Consider the following 16,680-nt stretch of genomic DNA (forward strand, 5'->3'; position numbering starts at 1 on the left):
GGTGCCCAGAGTCTTTACGAAGTGCCTGGCTCCGGTGGTGGCCCATCTGCGCCTACAGGGAATACATGTATTATAAATAATGAAACAAACAATACCCAGACCTCGACGACTGGCTTATCAGGGCCAAGTCAAGGGACATAGCCGTCGATCACATGGAGAGGACCGTCCGGCTGCTGACGGATCTAGGGTTTCTCTGTGACTTTCCAAAGTGCTGCTTGATTTCATCGCAGGACGTGCTGTTCCTGGGGGCCAGCCTCAACACGGTTATGTTATTTTATTTATAAGGCGCCAAAGCCCGAAGGCGTCCAGGTGCTATAGAAGAAAAATGAGAAACCCTATCTAAGCCAGGTGGCAGGTCAAGGACTAAATAAACAGAAATGTCTTCAACTGTTTCCGAAAAGCCAGGAGGTTGACGGTTACGTAGATGAGCCAGCAGGGCATTCCAAGCCTATGCGGACTGCACATGAAAAGCGCAGCCGTTTCCGCTAGCTCTTTTAAAACGATCTAATTGCAGGAGGCAATCTTTAGCTCACCGAAGTGGTCTTCCAGGGATATATAATCTCAGCTTGTTCTTGAGGTATATAGGTGCGTCACCGTAGACGCGTTTGTGACAAATGGTCAGAAGTTTGAATTGAATCCTGGCCGAGACTGGCAACCAGTGGAGAGTCCTCCTGGCTGCTGATGTGGGCTCAAGGCCCCTCATCTGGAAAACAATGCCTACTGCAGAGTTTTGAATCTTCTGAAGGTCCACCTTCTTGGCTCCTTCGAAGAGGGCATTGCAATAGTCCACTCTTTGTAATATTACAGCCCGGACCAATTTTGTGCGGTTTTCCTCTGAAACTAGAGAGGCCACTTGGCGGAGTACTTTCAGGTGATAATTAGTGCTTTTTATGATTGCATCTACATGGTCATTATTCTCTACATTGGCCTCCAAATAAGTGCCCAAAGTTTTCACCTTATGTACCATTGTAATCTGATTTCCATCAACCAGGAAGCTGCTGTACAGGGGATCCAGTTTCTCTCTAACCTGTTTAGGGCCGTACAGCATTAGTTCTGTCTTTGTGGCGTTAAGGCAGAGCCAGTTGGTTGTCATTCAGCTTTTCACCATTTGGTAGGCCTGATCCAGTGTTTGTTGGTCTTTATTATGGTCTCCACTAACCCCCAGTGCCAGCTGAAAGTCATCTGCATAGTTGCAGAAAGAGATATGAGTTGTCAATATTTATTCATTTATTTATTTTAATTCTTATAACCCACTGCATGCCCGTAAGCCTTAGGGCGCACAAAAAACAGACATAGTCAGGACAAAAAGAGAGCAAGCAGTTATCCGAAAGGGGTCATACTGATTACTCCATGTTAAAAAGGTAGGTTTTTATGGCTTTTTTAAATAGGAGGTAGTTTGTGATTTGTCGTAGCCCTGCCGGCACAGCATTCCAGAGTAGAGGGCCCTGAATGTCAAGCGTGGTGGCTCCAAATTTTGCGGTCTTAAATCTGGGGGAAGCAAGGACTTTGGCAGAGGATGAATGAAGATTTCTTCCATTGCTTTTGATGTTAATGCGTTCAGACAAGTAGATGGGACTGCTGAAAGAGAGACATTTGTGCGTTGTAGTGAGCATTTTATGTGTAATGCGATGTTTGACTGGTAGCCAATGAAGTTTCTTCCTGAAGATGGAGATATGGGAGCGATGAGATTGAGTCAAGATGGTCCACACGGCATTGTACTGGGCCACTTGTAAGGATTGGATATTTGTGGCAGTAGTACCAGACAATAGGCTATTGCAATAGTCCAGTCTGAAGTTTATCAACGCCGTGGATAGAAGAGCACAGTTTTTGGCTGTTAGAAATGGACGGATGTAATTGATTCGCTTATTGATCAGTCCGCAGCTAGACATGATGTAAGAGACATGCGGCTTCATGGATAATTTGTCATCTAAGACAACTCCCAGAGTTTTTACCTTCCTCTGGACTGTGATTATGTTGCTGTCATGATGCCCGCTCCCGGGGAGCCGGTTCAAGCCCTGCGTCCCCGAAAGCGGACATCCAGTCCCCAAGGAAGGACCCAGCAACCCCATATAGGGGCCCTTTGGACAGTGTCCTGGCGCCTATGGCGCCAGGCTCATAAAAGACATCAGTCCTGGCGCCATGGGCGCCAGGCTCATTATGGGAGTGCTTGGGTGCACTTACCTGATGCAGACCATGCTGCAGGATCCCGGCCTCCTTGAGGCCTGAAAGGAACTACTTTACCTGTGGGACTAATTTACCATCCGGGCGTGGTCGGGGAAGGATACATACCTGATTGGAGGAAGGATACATACCTGGAACTTCTTCCAAGGCTATTTAAACCCCACCCGAACAGCCACACGTGCTTCGCGTTGTTCTGCATCTAGCAGCTGGACGCTCACCGTGTCTGCTCCTGCATCCTGACTTCTGCCACGCCTGCCAGCATCCTAGATCACCTGCAAAGGAAGAGAAGAAGAGAACAGAAGAAGGAAAAGTCCTTACCTGCTAAAACCGCATCCCGGAGACATCTCGCCGACAATCCTGAAAAGGAAGACTTTTATTTAAAAGCTCATCGCGTCGATCGCTGCAGCGCCGCATTCCACTCACCTTTACAGGGCGCCTCCATGTTCAGCAGCGATCATCCGGATTCGCAGTCACGCCCCAGCGAGAAAAAGACCAGAACAAAAGGTGAGAGAGAGAAGAGAATAAGGAAAGCTAAATCTCCATGTTAAGACTTACCTGTTGATTCATTCCCTCTCCATTTCGGGTCCGCGCCGCATCCTGGCATTTCCGGACCCCGGCCCCTAAGGGGAAAAAGAGACATCAGCGTTAATGAGCGAATGAAAAGACATTACCAAAAAACGCTCATTAAAGATTTACCTGATTTGTACAAGGATCTCACCTCTCATCTCGGGTCGGTGCCTGTTCCCCGGCATTCCGTACCCCGGCCCCTATGGGGAGAAAGACACTAGCATTAGTACATTAATGCATGGACACAAGGGGAACCTCTTATCAAAAAACTTACCTGGAAGCCAAGCAAGTTTGGTTCTCACCAATCCGAAAATCCAGTGAAGTAACTGGATATCAACGCGCCCCTGCATCAGAAGCAGGATGGAGAGCTCGTCCTTCCAGACCCTAAGGTGAGACGCTACGAGGAATCCCAGAAGGGTTTCGAGGAGGGTGAGAGGGGAAAGTGGGAGGCCGATTGCATTACCCCGCAGACAGTTAATCCCCTATTTTCGCCTACAGAAGGATACTTCTGCGAGCCAGACAAGCCAGATTTGGGGGTCCAGTCCGTCTTCCGAACCCTGCGCATCACCTTAGAAGAGGTCACAGCAGCGCGAACCAGGCGAGCGCCTCCGTGGGAGTCAGGTGAGCGTTACAGTTGCCTGCTATAAGGAAGTCTGAATAATCCGTATCTAGTTTGCTCCGGGTGTTCTTGTAGGATACTATCATTAGTTGAGCTCAGAAAGGAGGCGATCCACTTAGATGCCATTGAGGAACAATTTGCGAGCTCACCGAGCCTTGTCACTAGTAAGCTGTGATCTACCATATCAAAGGCTGCGGAGAGGTCCAGAAGCATCAGTAGTGCGGCTTGATTCTTGTCAGCAATACTTGCCAGTGTGGACTTAAGATCAAGCATGGCTGTTTCAGTACCATCCCGAGCCCTATATCCTGACTATTGAGTGCGGAGGATCTTGTGTTCTTCAACATGAGCCTGGTGTCGTTTGTAGGCCAGTTTGTTCAGTATCTTCAATATAAAAGGCACGTTGGTTATTTGCCTATAATTATCCTTGTTGGTGGGGTCTACATTTTCTTTTTTCAGCAAGGGTGTTCTCCAAGCTGATTTTAGCACATCTGGTACCACACCTTCGTCGAAAGATAGGTTTATCAACTTGGTTATCCAGGGAACTAGCAAGTCAGTCGATTCTTTGAAAATGTTTGTGGGACAGTCGTCAACAGGGCAGGAAGTAGATTAAAGATCTTGTATGACCTTGTGCACTTCCTTTTCCGAATAGTAGGAAATGGAGAATTGGGGTATTTTATCTTCATTGTTATTGAGGCGTTTGGCATTTTTTGTGGGCAGTGGTTGTGTCTTTATTGATTTTGTCTTTATGAGAGTCCATTTTCGAAAAGGAAAGCATTGTGGATGTCTTGACAATATTTGGAGTCTTTAGTTAGGTTATTGGAAGGTGGAGGCTGGTCCTGAAAATCAGATAGGATTTGAAACAGTTCACCAACATTGGATTTAGCATTTATAATTCTTTTATTGTAATGTGTGGCTTTGACATTAGTGATAAGTTTCTTTTATAGACATCTACTGTGTTGTTGTTAGGGTACTTTCTCCAGGATCTTTCCAGGGCCCTTTTGTTTGTCTGGCCCTAACAATGTAATCCGAGAACCAAGTGTTTTTTGTAGTTTCAGACTTGATGGATTTCATTTTCATGGGTGCTAGTTCATTCACAGCTTGTTTGATAGAGAGAGTCAAGTGGTTAAATAAGGTGGGGGAGTCCGCTAAATTGGTTATAGGTTTAAGTTTGGATGCTACTAGGGCTGAGCATTTAGGAGATGTAATGTTTTTCAAGTTACGAGTTAGTTTTCGCAGGCGCGGGTTGGTGTTGAGTTTATGTGGAGGACCTGGTAGTGAGATTTTTGCCTGGATAAGTGTGATCAGACCATATACATGGTGTAACCAAGATGTCTGAAATAATAGCATTTTGTGAAATAAGCCAGTCAAGTGTGTGTCCACTCTTTTGTGTGGGTGTTTTAATCCACTGGGTTAGTCCAATAGAGGTGATTGAGTCCTCTAGACTGAGTCCTAATATGTCAAGATGGTTGTTGGCCCAGTAGTTAAGATTGCCCATGATGATAAGAGGGCTTTTACTTTGACCGATTTGTGTTATGAGGTCAATGAGTTGTTCTTCGAAAAGGGGCATGTACTTGGGTGGCCGATAGACAGTGAGTACATTGAGAGGTATTAGAGGACGTCTTTATTTTTACCCACAAGGATTCACAAGCACCAGGTGAATTGTGTGGTAGTACATGACAATTTAGGCTGGATTGGCACATAAGTGCCACTCCGCCACCTTTGCCCTGAGAGCGATCTGCTCTAAAGAGTGCATTCATCTGGGGTTGAGAGAGTTGCTTGAGTAGGCAAGTTGGAATTGAGCCATGTTTCAGTAATACCGAAAAAGTCAGGGTTGCAATCATTGACATGGTCTGCAATTTCAACGCCATGTTTGTAGAGAGATCGAGCAAGCAAGGAAAGGGACAGTACTAACAAAGGCGCGATGTTGGAAGCAGTTTCACTAGTAGCGCATGCTGTTTTGTCTAGGCACATGGTTAAGTATAGTACACACCTCTCACTAAGTCCACTGAAAGTGTGTTAAAAGAATAGGACTTAATAGTGAAGTTGTTTGACTCACAAAGTTTAAGGAGAGCGCAGGAGCCTAGCAGAGAGTAGGAGCCGGCGAGCTGCGGCGAGGACCAGTGAACACTGGAACGTCCCAGAAGCACCGGCGCTGAATCGCCTGGACTTCCAAAATATACCTAGTGATGCTAGGAAATGTAGTCTAATAGGACTACAGCACAGGCACACTGCACAAGTACAAACACCCAAAATAGCAGCCATACGTCAGAGTTCTTTGCTCTCCGACAAGCACACCAGTAGGCAAAGAAAACCGCACTAGCAGCGTTCTATTGTGCGGTTGTACAATAAAATTACAAAGCTGCAAATTCAGTACAAAAGGTAAATTTAGAGGCAAGCACTTTGTGGCTGGTTAGGATCACGTGTCAGCTGTCTGCCAAATGCTGCCTTCGGGAAAAGCCCTTGTTACCTGTAAGAGAAGCAGGGAATGAGGGAGAGAAGCGGCTTAAGAGGAGAGCCGCAGCGTGACCAGTCAATATCCCTACATAGTGGAATAATGTAAATGTTAAAAAGCAGAGGGGAAAGGCAAGCTCCCTGAGGAACTCCACAAATGGTAATCACGGCATCAGAGGCACTGTCGCCCCAATGCACTCGGGAACTGCGTCCCTCAACAAACGACTTAAGCCAGGTCATTGCCTCTTCTGAGAGACCTCCCACGGTAGACATCCGATGCAATAGGATCCTGTGATCCAGCAAGTCGAAAGCTGCTGATAGGTCTAATAACATCAGCAGCCCGACTTGCTAGATTCCAAACCTGATGGCATATATGTCTGCAAATACAATAAGGCACTTTTGGTGCCATGGAAACTGCAAAACCCTGACTGTGTTCCGTGGAAAATAGCATTTTCTAACACGTCTGTAATTGTAGCATTGCTACTTTACCCACAAGTTTTAGAAAGAAAACAGTATTGGTAATCAGCCTGAGGTTGGCAGCATCATTAGGATCCAAGCCGACTTTTTTTAACAATGGAGTGACAGCTACATGTTTTATAGAAGGGGGGATATGACTTGTGCGGAAAGAGGAGTTTACGAACCGGCAGGGAAAAGGGGCGAAAATTTCCTTCTGTTCAAGTATGATTTTCGACAGTAGGAGTTCGCCCGGGCAACTTGTAGGGTGCATGGCCCGCATGATGTTACAGATTTCTGTTGTGGTGTATTCTTTAAAGCTAAATTCAGCCTGTGATAGTTGAGAAGGTTGCTCTCCGTCGATTGGAGGTTTAGAGGCAGTCAGTCCTCAGTTTAGACTGTCTCTTCTTGGTATTATTATGACTGAAATCTTTATGAATAACAGTAGGGGTTATTTTAACTAGTTCTTCAAGAATCTTCTTTTGAGCTTTTTTTAATTTATTCGGCAAATGCTTTTTGCACTTTTTGACAATCGTCATTAGTAGGTTTGATGACCGAACTTATGCTAGGAGGCTTTTTCCAGGACCTCAAGAGTCCGAAGAGTTCTTTAGTTTGGTTTCCAGCTTGGGCGATTTGATTATTGTAAAAGTTCTGTTTTGCTTCTATTATTACGGTATCCTGCCTGGCGGCCCCCTCGGAATAGAGGGTAGTGGCTATTTTTGGGCAAAGTGTAACAGCTGTTAGCACTCAGGATCGCCACAGTGAGGACCATCCAGTCGCTGCTCGGCATGATGTCGTGTATCTACCTGATCAGGCTCTTCCGGTTGCAGAAGCGACCCCTCCAGGAATTTGTTGGATCCAAGTGTCCAAAAGCTTCAAGGACAAGATTGTGCTCGAGGAGGAGCTCAGTTGAGCGATAAGGTGGTGGGGAATGCGCTCCAACATTGCCAGAGGCGCAGACTTCCAGAGTCCCCTGTACCAGGAGACGGTCACAACTGAGGCTTCCCTGGAGGGCTGGGGAGCGCACACCAGACGTCTCCACGCCAGCGGCCTGTGGCTGCCAGAGGAGAAGGTGCTACACATCAACGTCCTGGAACTGCAGGCAGTGTTTTGGGCCCTCAAGTCATTCCTTCCATCCCTCAAGGACAAAGTGGTGAAGTTCTTCACAGACAATACCACAACAATGTTTTACATCAGGAAGCAGGGGGGACACCAGGTCCTCACTGCTCTCCAGGGAGGTGCAGGTGCTGTGGCACTGGGCAGTCGTATAGGGGATGTTTCTCACCCCTTTTCACCTGGTGGGAGTAAAGAACACTTTCGCCGACTCTCAGCAGGGACCTGCGCTCTTGCCACGAGTGGGAGCTTCGGCAGGCTCAAGTGGACAGCTTCTTCAGCAGGTGGGGCAGACCCCACATCGATCTATTTGCGACATTGATGAACACCAAGTGCCAGAGGTTCTCCAGCAGGTTCCCCCAGCTGGGGAGCATGGGGGATGTATTCTCCTTCCTGTGGGAAGGCCTGTTCCTGTACGCGTTGCCTCTACTATCTACTACTACTACTACTACAAGTCATGAGTCAACTAAACCGGGTCGGTGCAGGATGATCCTCGTTGCACCAGCGTGGCCGAGGCAGCTCTGGTACCCGGACCTTCTCAACATGTTCGCGTCCCCTCCAGTCAAGCTGCCAGTGGTCGTTGATCTACTCACCAGGGAAGGAGGCGCAATCCTGCACCACAACTCTGTATCGCTGAACGTGAAGGCCTGGCTCCAGCAGCATTAGAGTTTGGTGGTTATGAGCTGCCGACGGACTACAGGGAGGTCCCCGGCAGGGCCGGGGCATCGTCGACTCTTAGTGCTACAGACACAAATGGAAACGTTTCGCAACTTGGTGCCCGTTGCAGAAGATTAACCCTTTGCGGGTCACGTCCCCCCAAATCCTTCCGTACTTGTTGTCGTTGGCTAAGTCCGGGCTGGCGCACGCCTGCATCAAAGTGCATCTGGCAGCTATCTCCCCGCTACACCAGGTCTCCGGGACGGTCTTCTTTGGTCGAACCATCTAGTCAAGGAGTTCATTAAAGGAATGTTCCGGTCGTTCCCACCGGTGAGGGCGCCTGCCCCGGTGTGGGAACTCAATGTGGTGCTGACTAGACTCATGGGGGTGGGGGGGCTCCCTTCGAACCTTTTCATCAAGCTCCTCTCAAGTTCCTTTCTTGGAAGATCGCTTACCTCATGGCCATCGCCTCTGCGAGAAGAGTGGGGGAAATCCAGGCCCTGTTCTGTAAACCCTATTTGACTTTCCACGAGACGAGGGTGGTGCTGCGGATGCACCCCTCCTTCATGCACAAGGTTCCGTCAGCATTTCATCTCAACAAACCCTTGGTGTTGCCTGTGTTTTTTCCGACGCCTTAGCCGCCGGCTGAACTGACCCCTGCCTACCGTCTGAAAGCTCATTCTACCAGGCCGATCGCTGCTGCGACAGCATTCTTGTCTGGTGTGCCCCTGCTGGACGTCTGCAGGGCTGCTGTGTGGAGATCTGCGCACACCTACATGAAATTCTACTGCATCGACAGGGATTCCAGGGAAGAGTCCAGAGTAGGCCAAGCAGTGCTTTGCAACCGGTTTGCTTGAAGGTGAGCCTGGTGAGAAGGTAAGGGTAATTGCTTCTGTTGAGCCTTGCCACTTCCCGTGGTTGTGTATGTATGTACTGCTTTGTATTCTTTATTCATGAACCTGTGAATCCATGCCAGACCCCATGCTGGAGAAGGAACAAGTGACTTACCTGTAATTGTTCTTTTCCAGCATGGGTCTGGCATGGATTCACATGCAAACCCTCCCTCTGGCCTCTCTGCAGCTCCTCTGGTCATACTGCCACTTTACGTGCTACCAAATCTGAAGATGGCTGCCAGAGGAGGTGCTTAGGGAGAGGGCAGTCATTGGCTGGGGGCAGTACGGCCCAGAGCTCAGCGATTGGTTTATAGGAGAAAGACAGTTTGTAAACAAAAGTGAAACCGTTTTTTCTTTTACCAAGAATTCCCGGCCTGACGACGGGGAATATTCATGAGCATGTGAATCCATTCCAGACCCACACTGGAGATCAACAGTTACAGGTAAGTAACTTGTTCCTACTCTTCATTTGATAAAAATGCGATCAATTAATTGTTAAGGTTGCACACACATAGCATAAGACAATTCAATTGAAGTTGATGAAAACAACTTCTTTACGAACTATGTATTTTTAATTTGTCTACTGAATTATTTTACATTTTTCTCATTTTATTTTCTGTAATTAAAAATATTGAATTATGCAGAACATTCCAGACTTGAGAAATGTGTTTGCTGACAAGTACCAAAACTGCATAATACAAGAATAATAAACCCTGCTATCTTTCACGTAGTTTGAGGCACAGTGGTAGTGCAGAACAATGTAAGTCCTGTATTGTTCCAACCGCCAATGACTACAAAACGACGGCTTGTTGACATACCATGCTTCTTCCTTGACCTTCCTATATCCATTTAAGAGTCTAGTCAGTTGCCGGTGTTCACATCACGAGTATAAGGGTTCAAAGATTCTTACCTCTATGCTCTGTAAGGAAAATGTAGTCTGTGAGCATGAAGCTTAAAACATACATACAGAATAAAATCTTCTCTTTTATGAGAGTCCTGAAAATAATTGAATTTCTTTTAAGTTAGATTTAATTTTATTTTCCTTTTCTCCCTATAGATGACTTATCTATAATCCGGAAGAATCGAATGGCTCTGTTTCAGCGATTAACAAGTGTACTTCCAATTTTGAAAAGCTTGTTATTAGCTCATGTCATTAATGAGTTTGAGCATGATCTCATTAAGCAGAAGTCTCAAACTGTTCTGCAAGCACGTGAACTGATAGATACGATTCTGGTCAAAGGCGATGCAGCAGCAACTATTTTTCGAAATTGTTTGAAAGAATGTGATCCACTGTTGTTCAGAGATTTGTTTGGTAAGTTCATAACGTTATTAATTGTTTTTAATGTTTCCTTTTTTTATATATATTTTTTAACAAAACGTGTGCCCAAGTGTAACAAATGACCCACAACAAAGAATGAGTAGGAGGGAAACTGATGGGAATCGCTAGCTCAGTAATAGTTCCTCAATCTTGTATCATTTCCAAAGTGGTATAGCAAGGCAACAGGACGCACACTGTACTATATAAACATATTGACAACATTCTTGGCTTCTGTTACAACAATGAAAAGGCTGTATTACTGAGTAGTGCTCCTCTGAATTAATATATAATATAAATGGATCCCACATCAATTTATATTTAGCAAACCTATAAAAGTGTGGCTGTGATCTCCTCCATGGCGTATGCATGTCAAAATCTAGCCCCACCACATGGGTAGTGAGGCAGCTTCCTTCGATTTCCAGATGACCAAACGTGCATCTATCGACATATGGTTAGCCAAACTAACATGCATTGCTTCTAAAGAAAATATCTCCATGTCGTCCAAAAGGATTACTAAGGGATTCAAAGGTAAATGGATGCCCACTACTTTGTCAATCATATTAATATCAGCCTAGAAGGGCTTCATTTTTGGGCAGTAGCACATACATGTGCCATGGATTGACTCCCCCACATCACCTCCAACAGTGGGGAGAGGATTCAGCATACATCTTGTTAAGCCTATCCAGGATACAGTACCATCAACAGACCACTTTATACATATTTTCCATAATTGTGGTACAAATGGAGGATTTTGTTTGCTTCTCCAAATATGTTCCTAAAATGAAGGTGAAATTGAACAGCCCAACTCCTCTTCCCAATGCTTCATGTAAGTGAACACCTCTCCTGTATTACCATCCTTCGAAATGTTATATATAACCTATCTGAGGCTTGTGGATCTCTTAGATCACATGCTATGCATAGGTGGACATCTAGTGGTAGCCGCAGAGTATTACATTTTTTGTTTTCAAATCTCAAAGGGACGTCGATGGGGCGTGCGAGTGATATCCATATTGTGACGCCTACTGTACCCATGGTCCTTCACGCGTTGAGGTCCCTCAAATAGTTTTTTCCACCATCGTAGTCGGACGCATATCAGAGAGTTCCTTCTTGGCTGACGCCATTACTTTGTAAAAGTTTAAACTTGGTAATTTTTTCTGTCCTTTCGACAACAGTTTTACAGCAAGATCTCCAGCAACGGCTTCAAGGACAGGACCATCTGTCGACGACAGCGACTCTCAATGGACATTGGCCAACGGGCTTCGACCCTCCACAGTAGGGAGAGCAGGGTAGGTTCATATTCCAGTCTATAGAGAATGCATATTCCCCTTTACTCCCATATATTTCGCCAGGCTGCCAGCCTTATACACGATGGAAAACACTCCTTTTAAATTCTGTCCTTCCTGCAACAGGAAGTTTCCCTGGAAGGATTTGCACCAAGTGTGTAACCTTTGCCTCCGTAGGGACCATGCCGAAAAACAGTGCAAGTCTTGCAAACTGTTCAGGCCAAAAACCTGAAAGGACCGCAAGACTAAACGCTGGGCCCACCACGCCATGCAGGCTGTGGCCACCATGGACATCAAGCAAGCCTCCAGCGATGGCAGCATTGACGTCCTAAGCGATGCAGAGGGCGATGGGGTTCCTGTGTGTGTGCCTCTGACCCCAATAGGCAGCGTTCTACTACGGGGACGACAACCGGCAGCTCAAGCACTACTCGTTCTCACCACACCAAGCACATCCCCATGGCCGAAAGTCGACCACGTCGTCAACCGATAAGCCACACGTGGTTTGGCGGGGAAGGTCCGAACATTCCCTGTCCACTGGGCCATCGCGGTCGCGATCACCACATGACAGGCCCCCCCAAACGGACATTAAAGTCAGTTTCCGAAACCATGTCTAAATCTGGAAAGCCCTCGGGTTCCGGCGACCGGGCATCGAAAGACTCGTCAACGGCCTCGAGGGGGCAGAGGTGGGGGTATCGACCGAAATTAAGCAAATTAATTTTTAAAAAAGTTCCTGGCACCCTGCTAAAGGCCAGATCGTTTAAGAACTCGAAATCTTCGACGCCCCAGGTTACAAAGTCAAAAAACTCCAGATCTTCGACACCTCAAGTTACAAAGTCAGACTACTAAAAGTAGGGATTGCACTACCCGTGAGGGCACTCTTTCAGGGGCTATGCAGACCCCTGTGCCATAACCTCCACCCACACCATCTCCACCTACTCCTGCTCTCTGTGTTGCCAAGCTCCTCCCAATGGACCCCAGAACAATTCGATAGGGTCATGAGGAGAATGTCCAGTTTTCTAAACTTCTTTGACGAACACCCTGAACAACTCCAAAACCTCCAGGGGCCCACACAGAGTGGGGCAGCAGGCACACAGCCTGCAGCCAAAAAAGCCTGCCTGGACACCAAGCAGGCTACTACCTCCTCATATTAGGACTTTGGTCAGGACACATTATTGTAACACTCGAGGCTCACGATACCCTGGCTCATACACAGACCCAGAGGACCAAGGGGACACAGGAGACTTGGACCAATACTACGATGACGTATACATCATCCAATCCCCAGACCAAACCGACCCACCGGTGGCTGACTCCCCTTGTGATTACCAATTACAATATTGACCTGCTCCTAAAGGCTGCAAAGCCCTTCAAAGTAGATGCCCAGGAGCCCAGGTCAATACAGACTTTGTGGAGGACATCCTTGGGAATAGAATATGTGCAGCACAGTTCATCCCCTTCTTTCAATCAGTCCAGAGGTGCATTCTACCCTCTCTGCTTACCCCCAACCTGACACGCGCAGTCAACCCGCACATCAAAAAGATGTTTAGACCAGCCCCCTCAGACAGCTTATACATAAGGGGGCAGCTAAAGCCTGATTCTAGTAGTCACCACCACAAAAAAGAGAGCGGAAACTCCTCTGGCCTCTGCCGAAGCCCCTCCTGACCAGAACAGAAAGAAAATCTACACCCTGGGCAGGAAGGTAGCTTCCTCGGCTGCCCATCAAACAAGGATAGCTAATCATACCGCGCTATTAGCCAGCTATGATTGCCACAAGTGGGACGAGATGGCACAACAAATAGTCCCAGAGTCCTTAAAGAGACAGCTCTCACTCACCATTGTTGAGGGTAAACTAGTAGCAAGCTGCATCCTTAAGAATAACCCAGACGCAGCAGACAACACAGGAAGCATTGTGGCAGAAGGCACACTGATCAAACGCCACGCATGACTCCGTAAATCAGGGTTCAAACTGGAGACCCAGCTTCCCTCTTAAACATGCCCATTGAGCCCAATGCTTTATTTGGCAAAGCAGTTGAGGATGCACTTAAGTGCAAAGGAGGAAAATGATGCCCTCAAATCCCTGGGATAGCTCACGAACAAACCCTTTGTGCTGAGAGGAGGCTCAAACTCACACCAGTTTAGAGGACAGAACTCCCAGCGGTCCTCTAACTACAACCAGGGTGGGCAAAGTTCGTCCTGGGGTTCTTCACAAGGGCAGTCCTCCTAACGGGGTTTTCAAAGAGGCCAAAGAAGATCTAGAAGTAGGGGCAGATCATCCTCCTCAAGGGGGGCTCACCCCCACCTAAGCAATGACCACCCGCTACAAGTTCCCTCCCATGCCACTCCAGTAGGAGGTCGTTTTTCACACTTTGCTCACGCATGGGAGGGAATCACGTCGGACAAGTGGGTACTTTCCACCGTGGTGGGAACACCAGCCAATCGCCCACCAAGACAAAGACAGACTTCACAGGAAGAACACATCCTGTTAGAAGAGGTCAAAGCACTGCTACTAAAGGACACTCTAGAAATCGTCCCGGCAAGCCAGGTAAACAAGGGTATTTATTCAGTGTACTTCCTTGTGCCGAAAAAGACCCAACGATGCGCCCTGCCCTAGACCTGCGCCCGTCAAACACCTATGTCAAGCCACAGACATTTTGCATGACAACGCTACAGGAGGTAATCCCTCTGCTGAAACAGGGTGACTACATGGCAACCTTGGATATGAAAGATGCATACTTTCATATTTCAATGTTCCCTGCGCACAGAAGATTCTTGCACTTCAAAAATAGCAAACCAACGCTACCAATTCAAGGTGCTACCCTTCGGCATAGCCTCAGCTCTACGGGTATTCACCAAGGTAGTGGCAGTATTGCCAGCGCACATATGCAAAGAATCCATCCCAGTGTACTCTAATCTGGACGAGTGGCTGATGACTGGGGAATCCCCTCAAATTTTCAAGCGCAAACTGAGGGTGCCCCATCCATGGGGGCCCAAGACCAGGCCAAGCACTGCGAGTCCGGTTCCGTCGGAATCGCCACGCAAGCGGGTCCCTCGATGGGCAGGGCGCGATCAACGATACCATCCTATCGCCAGCTACCGATCGAGCTCCCCCTCAAGAGGAAATCATCCAACCCGGCTAAATTGCGGGAAAAGCCCAAGCAGCCCAGGACAGAGAAAAAGGCAGCCGACCTCCCCAGGAAGGCCCAGGCGACGCAGGAGAAATCTTTGGCGACAATTGAGCTGGTGGCAGCTGCTGTCTCGAACGCCGTGAAGGTAGCCCCTACTGCACCCAGGGTGTCCCTGCCCCCGAGACGGGAGACCTCAGCTGGGGCGGTGGCTAAGCCTGCTGGCCCGCCGGAGAAGAGGATGCCGTCTCTGAACCTGGCTCTGACCCCTCGGGGTGCAAAAAATGGGGGGCGATGAAGTCTCATGCCAACCACAGACTGTGCCCCAGGCCATGGAATCTTCTACTAGGACCTGGAGCCCCTGCACACGGTCCACAACGATGTGGAGTACGACAACAGCGGCAACACGGATGGCGGCGCAGGACCTAGTGTTCCGACCACGCCAGCTCAGCCAAGAGATGTATCCCTGGACATCCTTTCGACCCTGTACACGTTGGTGTCAGAAACCCAGAAAAGGATGCCGCAGGCCCTGGTCCCTGCGGCCCCGGATAAGCCTCTGGCTAAAAAGAGGAAGCGCCATCCGACGCCCCCGTATCAACCTCCACACCCGTGTCCGGTGCCACCTGGACGACGTGTGGGAGGCAGGCCTGACCCTCTTGAAGAATCCTTGCACGGTCCTGGCCAACGGGATAGTCTGGAGAAAAAGTTTTGGGTGCCGGAGTCCACTCCAAGGTGGCTGCGGTCGCAAACCCTCACTGGACTTGGTGGTTTCAGCGACGGCAAGGAAGAGATCGTCAAACCCTTCCTCGTCATCCTCAGTCCCTCCCGACAGCGAGGGGAAGAAGTTGGACGCCATGGGAACGAGGGTTATTTATAACGCAGCGTCGACCATCAAGGCGGCCAGCACACTTGCAATCCTGGCCAGGTACGACAGGGAACTGTGGTACAAGCTGGGTCCGATTCTACAGTTCCTGCCCAACAAGAGGACGGAGGGGGATCACCCTCTTCCAGGAAGGAGAGGTGGCTTCAGACCATGCCATCACAGTGGCACTGAACATCGCAGACACAGGTTTCCGGCAGCTGGGGAGTGGTGTCCTCCGTCGTCGAGGCTGGCTGAAGGTCATAAATTTCCACCAGGAGGTCCAGGCAAGGGTGCTGGACATGCCCTTCGACAGCGATATCCTCTTTGAGAAGGCCGTCGACGAGTCCCTGAAGGCCATCAAGGCGGATACAGAGACGGATCATGCCCTGGGCACTCCAACAGCACCGCTCTGCCTTTAGCGCCCCCAGAGGAAAGTCGGACAGATCAACGAAAGGATTCTCCTCGTCATACCGTCAGCCCCTCCTGGTCGACTACCCAGAAGGCCTACAAAGGCAGTTCCAAGGCCTACGGTGGAGGTGGTTAGTGCCGGCGCCGAAGCAGGATTGAACCGGTCAAGACGTCGGGCCCCCACCCATGCACCCCAGAGGAAGGCCAGCTGATGGGAATTCGTCAGTGAGTCGGGGAAGATTTCCACCGACTGATGGGTGCTGGACGCTCTCGCCCACGGACATACCTTGGAGTTTAAGTACAGGTGTCCGTGGATCTCTACTGTGGCCCGGCAGGAGCAGCACACCGCTCAACTCTTGGAGGTGGTACGGGCCATGCTGCGAAAGGGGGCGATAGAGCTGGTTCCACGACAAACCAAGACCCCGCTCGACGAGTTCCGTTGGGCGATACGGTGGTGGGGCGTCCACTCCAATGTCTCCTGGGGCACAGGGTTCCAAAGCCCCCCGTACCAGGAGACGGTCATCTTGGATGCTTCCCTGGAGGGCTGGGGAGCCCACACCGGACGCCAGCACGCCGGAGGCCTGTGGCAGGCGGAAGAGCAGGATCTTCACATCAATATCCTGGAGCTGCGGGCTGTGTTCTGGGCCCTCAAATCATTCCTTCCGTATCTGAAGGGCGAGGTGGTGACGATCTTCATGGACAACACCACCACAATGTTCTACATCAGGAAGCAGGGGGGCACTTGATCCCCAC

At 48.8% G+C, this 16,680-nt stretch overlaps 1 protein-coding gene across 4 annotated transcripts in view; it reads left to right on the top strand.

Annotated features, from left to right (window-relative positions):
• The window catches only part of LOC138527785 (inhibitor of apoptosis protein-like), a 268,461-nt gene that overhangs the window by 176,496 nt on the left and 75,285 nt on the right, over positions 1-16,680 (top strand). For all 4 annotated transcript variants that reach the window (XM_069639070.1, XM_069639068.1, XM_069639069.1 and 1 more), the window contains exon 7: positions 9,992-10,246. In XM_069639070.1, the coding sequence (XP_069495171.1) occupies positions 9,992-10,246 (255 nt within the window). The remainder of the gene's footprint in view (positions 1-9,991; positions 10,247-16,680) is intronic.

This window comes from Ambystoma mexicanum, chromosome 7q (assembly GCF_040938575.1).
Source record: "Ambystoma mexicanum isolate Mex_15411 chromosome 7q, UKY_AmexF1_1, whole genome shotgun sequence".
NCBI lineage: Eukaryota > Metazoa > Chordata > Amphibia > Caudata > Ambystomatidae > Ambystoma > Ambystoma mexicanum.